Source organism: Octodon degus, unplaced genomic scaffold (assembly GCF_000260255.1).
Source record: "Octodon degus isolate 3935 unplaced genomic scaffold, OctDeg1.0 scaffold00134, whole genome shotgun sequence".
In the NCBI taxonomy this organism is placed as follows: domain Eukaryota; kingdom Metazoa; phylum Chordata; class Mammalia; order Rodentia; family Octodontidae; genus Octodon; species Octodon degus.
In genome coordinates this window covers 1,097,377-1,109,997 of record NW_004524710.1, presented here as the reverse complement: position 1 = coordinate 1,109,997, position 12,621 = coordinate 1,097,377, and the positions used below count along the sequence as shown (strand labels likewise).

Sequence of the window (12,621 nt, the reverse complement as noted above, 5' to 3'; positions counted from 1 at the left end):
CGTCGTTTGTACACAGATCTTCTTTCAGAAAAGTACAGGGAGGAAAAAAATAAGTGGGAAATGGGGAAGGGTATAAAGGAGACGCGAAGGGGCAGCAAAGGGAAAAGGGGAGCCCTGGCTGGCGGACCAGCATTGGGGAGCAGCCACTGCGCGGAGCCGCTGACGCTACTGGTCCTCGAAACTGCCAATCGGGGTATAATCCTGTAGGAATTTCTCCCGGGTTTATCTGGGAGCCACACAGCCGCCGCTTCTCCCCCAGTCGCCCGGGGAGCTACGAGAAGCAGGCTCTGGAAGGAGGGAGGGAAGGAGCGGGAGGAAAAGAGGCGGAGGCGGAGGCCTAGCAGGAGGAGGGGGAAGAGGAGGAGGAGGGGGAGGAGGAGGGGGAGGAGCAGGGGCGCAGACGCCGAGCCACCAGCCCGCCCCGGCGCGCGGCTGTCCAGACGCCCGGAGAGCTCCGGCCGCGCGGATCGCGCGTTCCCGCCGCTCGGCCCCCAAACTTCAGCTCCATTACGAGCCATCGAGTTTATTCCTTAAAACCAGAAACCAAGCCGCGACGCGGGTAAGGAGTCCGCGGGGGAAGGAGTAAAACAACAGCCGACCCAGGGGAGCTCCGGAGAGCAGCCTCCCTGCTGCCCCAACTCTGTGCCGGGAGCGAAGAAACCAACAAGTGAGAAAGCGCCGCATTCCCGGGGCGCAGCGCGGGCGGCGGGAGCAGGCGCAGGCTAGAGCGGGCGCCCCTGAGCCCCGAACCCAGAGCCCCAGTCCAGATCGCGGCGGCTGCCAGGCTCCGGATCTCTCTGAGCGGGCTGAACGCTGGGCAGAAGGCTTCATTTCTCTCTCTTCGCAAGCGGCTGCTGGAAGAACCGGTCCCCGAGGAATATGCGGCGCGCGTGGATCCTGCTCACCTTGGGCTTGGTGGCCTGCGTGTCGGCGGAGTCGGTGAGTGGGCCAGTCAGAGGGAGCGCGATGGTTGGGGGCTCCGGGCCACGAGGGCGGCTCGCAGGGTGCCGGGCAATGCCGCGAGGTGATCTCCCTGCCGGGACGCAGCGTTCGGCCCGGAGACCTGTTGGGACAAATGCATTCGCTTCTCCACCACTTACGCCGTCCTGTTACGTTCCTTTCTCCCTAGAAAAGAGCTAATTGCCGGCGTCTCCCCACAGTCCCCGGGGGTGGGGCTCAGCATCGCAGTTTTATCTGCCCGCAGAGGCCCCGAAGTCACTCGCAACTTCGTCGCCCTCCGGGGATCTTGCCGGGAGGTGCGGCAAGGACGGAGAGGAAAGGGTGCCAGGTGGCCGGACACTGGCTACGGGCCGCGAGGAACTGAGCGCCGTCCACGAGCCCCTGGGGTGACCTGTAAACTTTGGGCACGTCCCCCTACTTCAGTTCCTCATTTGGATTGAATTCTAGTTCTGGGGAGATCGGCCAGATTTAAGGAACTCAAGAGCCGTTTGGAAAGTTAAGTTTGAAAAGTTCTTTTGTTTGATGTGCCCGGTGGTTGGGGCGAGGTCCCGACCCTACGTGGAAAGGCGGTCTGCGGTCCCATCTGCATTTCGCGTTCGAGAGTGCAGGGTGCCTGCCGCTGGAGCCCGGTCCTCTGGGACCTCTTCTTGTCCAGGGCCGCGGAGCGGCCGAAGCCTCCGGGGCGGGAGGACATTTTAATCCGCGTTGCTCTGGAGCGCGGCGGCCTTGGGTCGCCCGGGGCACTGGGACGGAGGCTTTACTCTGCTGCGCGCGCTCGGCTCTGCGGGAGGAGTCTCCGCGGGCGCGGGCGGCTGCGGGTACCCTACATCCTCCCCCGCCCTGGCAGGGCGAACGGATTGCTCCAGTGGGTCGCATTTCGGGGGTTGGAGCTTGTTTCCGTGGGTCGTCCAATGAGCGCCCTCTAATGGGAACGGCCTCCTCCGCTCCGCGAGTCCGCTGGCTTCCCTGCCCGGGAGCTGCGTCCCGCCAGGTGCAAGCCTGATCACCTCGGCTTCCTTTCCTTCTGCCGTGCGGATGCCGTCAGCAGCGGTTGTTTCTGTCCTGTCCAGTTTCCCACGGTTGCTCTTTTGTCACCTAATAACGTGTCCGTTTTTAACTAGAAGGACCGTTTTTCCAGGACATATTATTGCGTACCATCTGTAGTTTTGTGGGCCCCCCTCCCCCCGACTGGTCTGAGGCAATTTCGGATTGGGAAACTTCTTTGGCTCTCACCATTGTCCTGGGCATTTGTCATCAGGCTGGTAGCAGATGCCGAATGCTTCCCTGGGTTGGAGCACATAGAATTAGAAACTGTGCAGGATGGATGTTTTTTTGAGTTCTCAGGTTGTAAAATACAGCTCGAGCCTTATCAGTATTTCTCACCGGCAGATGATGTTTTAATCTTTGGGGATTAGCCATCTCCTGGCCAGTGAAGGACTTTGGCTTGTTGTGCACACAGAGAGAGAGAGATTGTGTGTTTATTTCGAAAAAACGTTACTGCTCATCTTATTGCAAAATAGGGCAAAGGGACAATTTCATCTAATGATTTTCAAGAGAAGCTTTGCCTCAAATGCTGTCTGGTTTTAGTAGTTTTTCCTCTTCTAAGGACTAAATGCTGCCCCAGGGGCTTGCTAAAAAATGTTCTTGTTTTGGAATGCCATCGAAAGAAAAAATCCTCTGCTTTGTTTTTTGCATAAATCTGACAGTAAGGAGTTAAGTTTTTGGCTGAACTATACCTGTCCTCCCCAGTGACAACTTTGCCCTGAAGTCTGCATCTTCCAGGGCTAGTATTTCTCAATTCAAAACAGAATTGGATGTTTTCGGAGTGAACGGCTTTATTGCAGCAGGCGCTGTTGTCAGCCTTTGGAATATCCTCCAGAAGGGTGATTAGATATTTTTAAAATGTCAACTTGGAGATTCGCTCGAGTTTTTGCTAGGCAATGAGTCAGTCTTTCTCTGTGGAAGATATTTCAAGGCTGGGAAGGGCTAATAGTTCGTTTAAATCACTTTCCAGTCCCTGTTTCATGTAGAGCAGCATAAATATACACGGACAGAGCCAAAGTCCTAGTTTTTAGAAGTTTAGTCTTTAAGAGAACGTTATTTCCTGTGCTTTCCATTTTAATTTAAAACTGCCACTGTCCTGGGATTGAGAAGTGATCCTTGAGTAGAGGCTGTCTTTAAAAGGAAGCAAGGGGCTGTGTCTGTTAGGAGTTCTGGAGTTTTAGACCTAGCTGGGGGTGGGGAAGATCGCAGTGTTCAGGCTCAAAGCTGTCTGCGAAAAGGGCCGAGCCGCCCCTCCTGGGTGGATGCAGAGAAAGCCATTCAGGCCCTCCACTGGCAGGTTAGGACTTTCTCCGCGGGAACACCTGGCAGGGGAAAGCCTGAGTGTGGCGGGGGTGGCATGCTGTTGTTTTTGTGCCCGGTTTTCACATGGCTTTATCTTTAGCAATAATATATTGCAGGCTACTGTTAACACATAATTTGAAATGGGAAGTTATATAAGAAAAGGAAGCATTTTGAACCCGTGGGATTTTAGAAACATGTTTAGATGTCTGTAAAATAAAAGTAACTCTCAAGTCCTTTGGAGCTGCATGTACCTCGTGAGGCATTAGGAAAGGCAAGCCCTGGGAAAGTTTGCATTAGAAAGGAAAATAAAATTGAAATTGGGGAACTTTTGCAGTTCTTCTGAAGATGGATTTTGGGTGTATCAGTGATGAGACAAATTACTTCTGCTGGAGAGGTTGATAAGAGACAGGGCTCTTTATTGCTTAGTTGGATATTAGCAGCAGATAGATGCCATTTAAAAAGGAAACCTCAGGAAAAAGATGAGGTTTTTATAAGGTGATATGTGCCCCAAAATTTTGCCTTTCAACTCCTGCTTCTGAGATGTCATAAATCTATCTACTTTTGATTTTTTTTTTATTTTTTATTATTTTTGGCGGAACTGGGGGTTGAACTCAGGGCCTTGCAATTGCCAGGCAAGAGCTTATTCTACTGAGCTATGTCCCTGCCCCATATGTATGATATCAACTGATAAATAATAGCCATACCTATTGGGAGGGTTCCCTGTGATACCTTGCTACATGCATACATTGTGAATGTTCCAAGCAGGGCAGCCTATCGGGTGTGAATGGTGCCCACCATCCAAAGGGCAGCTTACCAGAGACTGTGTCATGTGATTGCTCACGTGGCACGGTGGAGAGTGATTAGTTTGGGAAGAATTGCAAAAGATCAGCTAGGTTTTTCCAGGGTAAAACCAGATTTCAGTTTCCTGGATCACTAAAGACCCGATTCGTCATCCAGAGTTATCTTGGAGTCCGCTTGGCGTGGTCAGGGCTGTCAGCTGTGCAAAACTCTCCTTAAGGTTTTCAGGGAGTCCAGTTAAACCTGGGTGCTGACTGTGACTCAGGAGGCTCTGGGAAGAATAACTTTGAGTGTAGATTCTCACTAGATGTCCTTCCTCCACTGCCAAAAACCAAACTAAGAGATCTCGCCCATCATTTTCTTCTTCCCAAGGCAGAAAGAAGATCTGCCATTCATGCCACTGTGAACAGCACATCCCAGTATCTCAAAATCACTTAATTCTTTCATGGAGTGGAAGCCAACATAGAGTCTTAGAGAAAAGTCACAAGTAGTGAAGAAGAGCTTTTGCTGCAAACAAACTCAGGTTCTTCAACTTCTACAGTCAACGGTGCCAGAACTGTCTAAAGTCTAATCCTTTGTATTTGAATCCTAGATGAAATCCTGGCCTCATTCATCTTGGTTTGCATCCGTATGTGTCTGCCTCTAAAGCCACCTGTGTTTATTTGTTGATAGCTGTGCATTCAGCAGGTGACTGTTCCTACTAGGTGTTGGGGATAAAACAGTTGAGTAAGCCATACACATTCATCCTGCCTTCTTCTGTCCCACAGATCCGAATCTCTCATTTCAGCCTCGTTTCTCTGTCGGACCCTTGCCAGCCCATGCATCTGTGTCAGTAGCTGTGTAGCTTTCATTCTTGGCCCAGACGCTTGTCTACTGTTTGATTTGTCCTCTGTATCCATGATTATGTTGTCCATCATCTAGAAATTTCCTGAAGTCATTACCATGGTGTGGAGTCTGGGTGCCTTGATCAGATTTACAAACGCTTCCACCGTACCGCTTCCTTTGCTCCATTGATCCCTGTCCACTGTGTCTCCTGGCCGTGGCCGACTGGTGTCACTGTTGTGAGCCTTTCTTGGATGCAGTCATCTGTTTAGCATTTTTCCTTTGAAAGTCTTATCAGTTAGATCCGAGATTCTAATAGTTCCTCATGACAGATTCAGCACCTCACCCCACCTTTTTATGGTGGGGGGGGGTACCCTGGATGGAACTCAGAGCCTTGTGCTTGCCAGGCAGGTGCTTATGCCTCTGAGCTGTCTCCAGCCTCACCCCCTACTTTTTTATGCTTCTGTAAACAGTGAAGCAGATGGGTGATGAGAATCCCTGGAAGTACGTAAAAATCTGTATTTTTATAAAGCATCTTGGAGGATTCTAGCACATGATCTCAGCTTCTTGGGTCTAAGGCAGGATGATCAACAGTTTGAGCCCAGCCTGTGCAACTTAGTAAGACACTGACTCAAAATTTTAAAAAATGAAGCGCTGGACATACAGCTTAGTGTGAAAACTCTGCTGCCTTCAGTCCCTAGTACCAAGGGAAAAAAGTACAGTGTAAGAATTGGAACTAAGAATGCCTTTATAGCACAGCTGTCCTGAGCATGAAGTGAGGGGGCCATAGGCATGGTGCTTGAGATGCAGAAGGTACTTAAGCGTTTGATTTGCCTTTCCTCCATCCCTCTCCCCCTGGCTTCAGTTTTCATGGCTTTCAAGGTGGTGCGCTGCATAAGATGCTTTATTTTATTTATTTATTTTTTAAATGTATTACAGGGTCTACAGGGTCTCACTATGGAGATTGAGCCTGTAGTGATTCTCCTATTTTCAGCCTCCCAAGCATGGGAATTACAGGCGTGCCACCATGCCCAGTCTCAATCGCCTTCTCAGCACATCCTGGAGGTGGGGCTGGCACAGCACGCTGGGGAGCAAACTCAGGCCTCTGCACTCTGCCTAAGCAGGCACTTTAGTCCACTGAGCTATCTGGCTGGCCCTAAGATGCTTTGTATGAGGTCTCCTACCTCTGACCTTTCTCCTCCAGATTAGTGCACCCCAGAGGAGAAGGGCCAAACCTCCCCCCTCCTGTGATTTGTAGGTGCTGAGCTGTGCAGGGAACTAGGCAATCCCTGCTGGTGCTCAGCCGCAGGCTCTTGAGAGCCTGGCAGTCTGGGTGGGTAGGTACTCCTCTTGCCTGGCTCCTCTCAAGGCAGTGAGTGGTGGTGACGGAATCCAGCAGCCACTGGTGGATCCGCACCTTGCTAGTTTGGCTATCTCTGGACTGCAGCCTCATTATCTCTGTGGGCTTGGGGTGAGACATCAGGAAACACTGATGGGAAACCTGGACCATCCGTGGTGCTCTCAGCTTCCGCCTGCTTCCTCCAGGCGGATCCAGGAGTTGGAAGGAGATCGCTGGGTCTGACTCACACAAGTGCCGCCAGGCATGGAGCATGGGGGTGAGGGTGGGGAGTGAATGTGGGGGCCTGGGGCCGAGACAGGGAGCATTTTTAATCTTTCAGTGTGGGAATGTTATTTTTTCAGGGTGAAAAGGCATGAAATTTCTCCTTGGAGCTATCGGAGCTTCAGGTGCTAGTATTAATCTGATGCACATTCTGACGTGTCTTCCTTCTAGGGCACTTAGCTTTAGCAGCAAGGCTGGAGGGGTGACTGCTTCTGAGATGGAAAGAACACTGTTGAAGTAGAGCTGTGAGTGTCTTTTTTGGGGGGAATCTGGAAGAACCAATGGGACTGGGAAAGGGCGCTTGTAGTCTAGATGTCTTCGGAGTCTTCCCTTTGGAATTTCTCATCTACAGAGTGGGGACAGCAGTTGGTGCTATGATAGCCAGTTAGAGAAAAGTGTTACTGAAAACAGACACGTCACATTTCTTCTCTGTTCCATCGGTGTTCTTCATGAGAAATGTTACAGAAATGCAGTAGATGAAACCTTTTTCATGTTTATTTTTCTTAATGATTATATACATAGAGCAAATATAAACAGGACTGACATGTAAGATATGTGCAGTTAACTAGAATTTAGTCTTATAAAATGGGACGTGGAACAAGATATGTAATTATTTAAAAAGTTATCTTTTCAAGCTTGTTATTACAAAAGGAAAAGTAAAATGTGGTTTTATGTAGTGTATTATGAAATATAAAGAAAGTAAAATACAGGTATAGCACTTGAAGGCTGGAAGGAAATGAGACTTTCCACAGGTGTCACTATCTTTTCTTTTTAATTTTTACGTATTATATTTATTACATTTTTTCCCCAGTACTGGGGATTGAACTCAGTACCTTGCATTTGTCAGGTAAGCACTTGATCTACTGAGCTGTCTCCCTGGCCCATATTTTTAATTTTTTATGTTTGGTACAGGGTCTCACTATGCAGCTGGGACTTGTAGTGATCCTCCTATCTCAGACTCACCAGCACTGGGATTACAGGCATGTGCCACCATGGCTGGCTTCGGTGACTCACTTCGCATGGGGCCAGTGCAGTGTGCGGTCTGGAGGTCGAACTCAGGTCCTTGGGCTTGCTAGGCAGGCTCTTAGACCTCCGAGCTATCTCTGCAGCCTGTAATTGGCTATCTTATTGTACCCTATGAGGTCATGTATAGTAGTGGAGTTAACTAGCAAAACTTTCTGCTTGTACTATTTATTTTTTCTGTTCTTGAGGTGTGATTGGAGAACTATTAAGATGAACCTAATCAGTAAGTAATTATTAAGCCCCTGTCAAATACTTGCTTTAAAATTTATTTTGCATTTTTATGTATTTCATACAGAGTCTCACTACGCAGCTCGGACTTGTAGTGATCCTCCTGTTTTCAGCCTCCCCTGCTCTGGAATTACAGGCGTGTGTACCCGGACTCAGTCTATTGGCTCAGCACCCCTGGGGGGGGGGCAGGTGCAAGACCCTTAGTCCGCTGAGCTATCTTGCCAGCCTTATTTTTATTTTTAATTGACAAAAGTTATCTATACTTGTAATGTATAACATCTTGTAGAGTGAAATATTTCAGATCTATTATTGAAATAAGGAATTCACTCAGTACAAAAAGTAAGTCATTGCTGATGGCTGCTGGCAGTTCCTGTTGTGTGCTTGGCTTGTACACGTTGCCCTCTGTCCTCAGGAGCTAACATCTGCTTTCACGTCTATTTGCTAATATATGCCAGCGTGGTACCACCAGTTGATGTGGTGGGAGCTGGTTGTAGGCTGTGTTGCGAGCTCCTTGTAGGGCTCTGACTTGGGCTTCTCCTTGGAGAGGGGCCCTTTGACTGGAGCCTGGTCTGAGTGCTACGCGGAGTACGGAAGTAAAATAGAGAACCTCTGCAAGTGTGGACAGGTGGGTGATGGACCGTGTGCCCTGCAGGCATGCGCCCGAGTTCAATCTCTAGGGCCACCCCTTGACAAAAATTAAAATTATCCCAGAGCCTGGGCACTGGAGTTACGATCAGCTCAGGTTAGCCTACTCTTACTGTATTGGGGCTGACGTGGCATGTGGCACTGGGGATCAAACCTGGGTCCTTGAGACTTCCCCATTAACCTTGGAAGATTTGTTACTCTCTCTGCTGTTTTCTCACCTGAAAGATGCAGTGTCTTAAAATAAGTTCTTGAAATAACGTGAAATATAAATAGGTGTCATTTTTTAAACAAATGGCATATTCATCCAGTATAGCACGTTAATGGTGAGTTATTGGCATGCACACTAGGTGGGCTCAACTTCTAGGTGCCAGCCCAGAGGGCAGCTCAGGCTGTGCACGCTAGTTCCTGCTGTCAAAGCAGAGGCCTCTTGCCTGTCTTGGGGTAGATGCCCTCTGTGCTTGCACTTAGCTTTTTTACTAAAAAAAAAAAATGGGTGATATAGGAAAATACCCTGTTTGTTGGAAAACCCATCTTTTCCTGTCATCCGTCCTCTGCAAATCTATCTGGAGGAAATAAGCAGAACTGGGTAAGCAGTGTTTATAAATGTGTTTATTAAAGCTTCACCTACAATAGTTTGCAACATGGAAACATTCTTGAGTGATAGTTAAGTAAGATTCATGTTCCCATTAAATGTTACAGTCATTAAAAGTATACTTGTATAGCTTGGAGACTATTATAGACAAAAAGCAGGATATAAGACCATATATAGTAAGAATTTGGTTTTATTAAATAAGTTTATAATACACATAAGAACAGTAGCAGTATATGTCTGCCTGTGTGCATATGCATACAACAGGTGTATGTGGTAGAGTCGTATAGAACGAAGCAAGCACCGTCCCACCCACCCTCACACAAGAATACAAGAAAAGCTGGGGAAATTGGAATAATATGGATGGCTTTCATTAATGGAAGTATTCTAGTTTTGTAGTGTTACCATTGGAGGAAACAAGCTGGAATGGTGTAAGAGAGTCCTCTGTATTATTTTTTATACCTGGCTGTGAATCTACAATTATCTGAGAAATTTCATCCTTAAAAATGGCACCAGACCTAGATGGTTTTACTATAAAGTTCTTCTGATCCTCCAAAGACAGACAGTTGTTCCAGAGCTTAGGGTATGGCAGAAGGTTGTTCTATTTTATTTTGTGAGGTTAGCATTACTCTTGTCGGAACCAGACAAGACAAGCACAGGATAACAGATGGGTAGGCCAATTGCACTTATCACAGATGCCAACGTTTTAGATAACATATTATCAAAATCAGTGCAGAAACTAATGAAAGAATATGATGAACTCAAATATGACTTACCCTGGGAATGTTTCGACATCAGAAAAGCAGTGCAGTTATTAACAGTTGAAGGGACAGATAAGTGACACAGTCATCTCATCAGATGCAGAAAAATAACCAGTCAAAGTATAGCATATACAAATGTTAACATAAAGTTCTCTGTGTTCTGATTAGCCAGAGGGTTGCTATATTAGGGTTAATACATCTGTGCTGGCAACTTAATTCATTTGACATGTTTAGGAACCAAAAGGCCAGTGTTTACTGAGTTGTTAGGCAACAGTCTCTGGTTGCACGGGTGACAGGTGCATGATAGCCCAATAAAGTCTGGGTTGTGACACATATAGATTTTAATTCATGTGGAGTTAACATTCTAGCGTTGCCAGGGTTCAGTTGTGGGCCATGCTGAGTTAAGATTAATGCAGAAGATGTCTCTTAAACTCTTTAAGTCTTTGGAATCCTATATATTAAGGATCAGTTTCTGGTATATTGCCACTTAAGAGCCGTGACTTGGGTTTCTTACCATCTCAGAGCTTGCTTCTTTAATGTAAAACTGGGCCTTACAATATTTTGTTTTTTCAGTTACTTTGAAGCTTAGCTTCAATCATGAGTGAAGACTTCTGACACAAAACCTGATCCATGGAAAGTATATTAAATATGTTTCTCATTTGCTTTTTAAGTTTTTTGATTCTGGAATATATATCATGCATGTGTATTTATGGCGTGTAGGTTCTGTGACTCTCAACTGCATTCTGACTGTTGTCATCCAAGGACATGGATTTACACCAGTTAAGATCAGTTTATTTTGTATTGGGTAGGATATGATGGTGATACACATTTTTCTTTTTTCTGTCATTCATATGTCACAAACTCCAGATAGCTAAAGCACATACTAGACTTGCATTCAATTTGGAAATTCAGTTAAGCCTGGAATATTTAGGGCAGTACTTGGGATTATAATTGTAGTATGCTTAAGGAAGCCCAGCATTGGACCCTTAATTTGTAAACTGATTGTTTACTAGTAAAATAAAATAAAATCTTTATGCCCCATTTCTGAATTCATTTAGATGGAGTGATTTTTAATCTGATTATAATCTATTTAATTAGGTTTTGTAGTTTTCTGAATTCCTGAATCAAGTCTTATGTGTGTAAATCAACCCATTAACATTGGTTCACAGAGCTGCACCCCATCAAGGGCACGACTCTTGGCCAGCTTTGCAGGAGGAGAGGACCTCAGGGCACAGCGGTTACTCTCAAGCAACTGTCAGCTACCTTTTGATTATTTAGGGTAATTGAAGGTAAGTTGGACTCATGTACAATATACCATATGCATCATGTGTAAAAAATGAATTTTTTATCTGAATTAAGTTGATGTATCCAGTAGTCAAAACTGCCAAAATGCAACAATCTAGAAGGGTAAGAAGAATTCCTTAAAAAAGGAAGTCACTACTTTAACCCAAACGAAAAAGAAAACTTTCCCTGAAGTAGCACAAGATCTTAGAGAAAAATGGGTCTTCTGTTGATGAGTCAGAAAGACCTGATTTCATATATTTTTCTTCACCCTCATCTTTTTAAGAAAAGACTTCTGAATGGTAAAATGTACAGAAGATATAAAGAGCAGGAAGTTGTTTAGACATTGAATAATCTGTTGTCGTGTTATCCAGTCAGATCTCCTTACACTGTCAAGTTTTGGGGTCCTACAGGTGAGAGCTTTGCTTTATATTGTTGTCTGTCCAGTTAAATTTGAGTTATGTTAGCAGAGTTCAGATATTCCCATTATACTCTTTTAGATTCTGATTTTTGAATCTTTACAACCTTGGAAGTTAGAACTAGAACTGGCTTTTTTTTTTAAACAGTTCTCGGGAATTGAACCCAGGACCTTTGTACTGAGATATATCTCCAGCCTTTTTTAAATTTTAAAACAGTCTAATAGTTGCCCAGGCTGGACTCTAACTTGCGATCCTCCTGCTTCACCTTCCCAGAGTGCTAAGATTGTAGGCCTATGCTATCACCTTGCAATTCAATTTTGAAAGTAAATGCATTGTCTTTTTATTTATTTTAATTTTTATGTATTATTTTTTTTCCTACCATAAAGTATTTTTTTTTCCTGGCTTCTCTCTGATTTCTCACATAAATAGTTTTCACTTCATATATGTGTATCTGGCACATGTATGATGAAATGGGCTCCTGTGTTATATGAAATGCTCTCAGAAACAGTGTAGTTAATAGGTTTTATCTAAAATGAGTAAGACATTTAGGGTGATGTTTAGATATTTTCTCAATTTCTAGCAAAAGTTGCACCCCAGCTAATTTCTTCACTTGTACCTCAACCTTTTGGCTAATTATGGGACAGAAATCTGAGAGGCAGGGATTTGGAAGACCCAGAATGAGAGACTGAAGTAAAGTTGATTTGTAAATCATAGGAAGATTGTGGAGACTTGCAGCAGAAGAGAAGATACAAGCTTCCTGGGGAGAATAATCAAGCCTCAAACAAAATCCTCATGAATTAATACTGCATTTTTTTTTCTGGGGGACAAAAGGCTGCTATTGTAGTTGAGAGATAAAGAGCGTTCTTTTGGAGTTTTATACTAAAAGTATTCATTGCTGCCAGGAAGAAACTCTGGGGCCCCACGGCCCAGGTAGAATCCTCCTCCCTCCCTCCCTCAACTTCTTTTGCCAGGGCTGGGTGTAGGTTCGTCTTTTTTTCAACAGTTTCTCTTGGATCCTACTTTCATAAATCTTAGCAGAACATAAATATACTTGCGTCAAGCATTTTCAGAAAATAAGTCTGTGGGATGAATTTTTTAAGGAAAGGATTTTATGGAAAGGTAGCAACA

The 12,621-nt window shown here is 45.6% G+C and overlaps 1 protein-coding gene across 1 annotated transcript in view; it reads left to right on the top strand.

The window, feature by feature from the left end:
* Positions 1-396: 396 nt before the first annotated feature.
* The window catches only part of Sdc2 (syndecan 2), a 109,841-nt gene continuing 97,616 nt past the window's right edge, over positions 397-12,621 (top strand). The window contains exon 1 of the mRNA XM_004641292.2: positions 397-939. Within this exon, the coding sequence (XP_004641349.1) occupies positions 880-939 (60 nt within the window). The 5' untranslated portion in view covers positions 397-879. The remainder of the gene's footprint in view (positions 940-12,621) is intronic.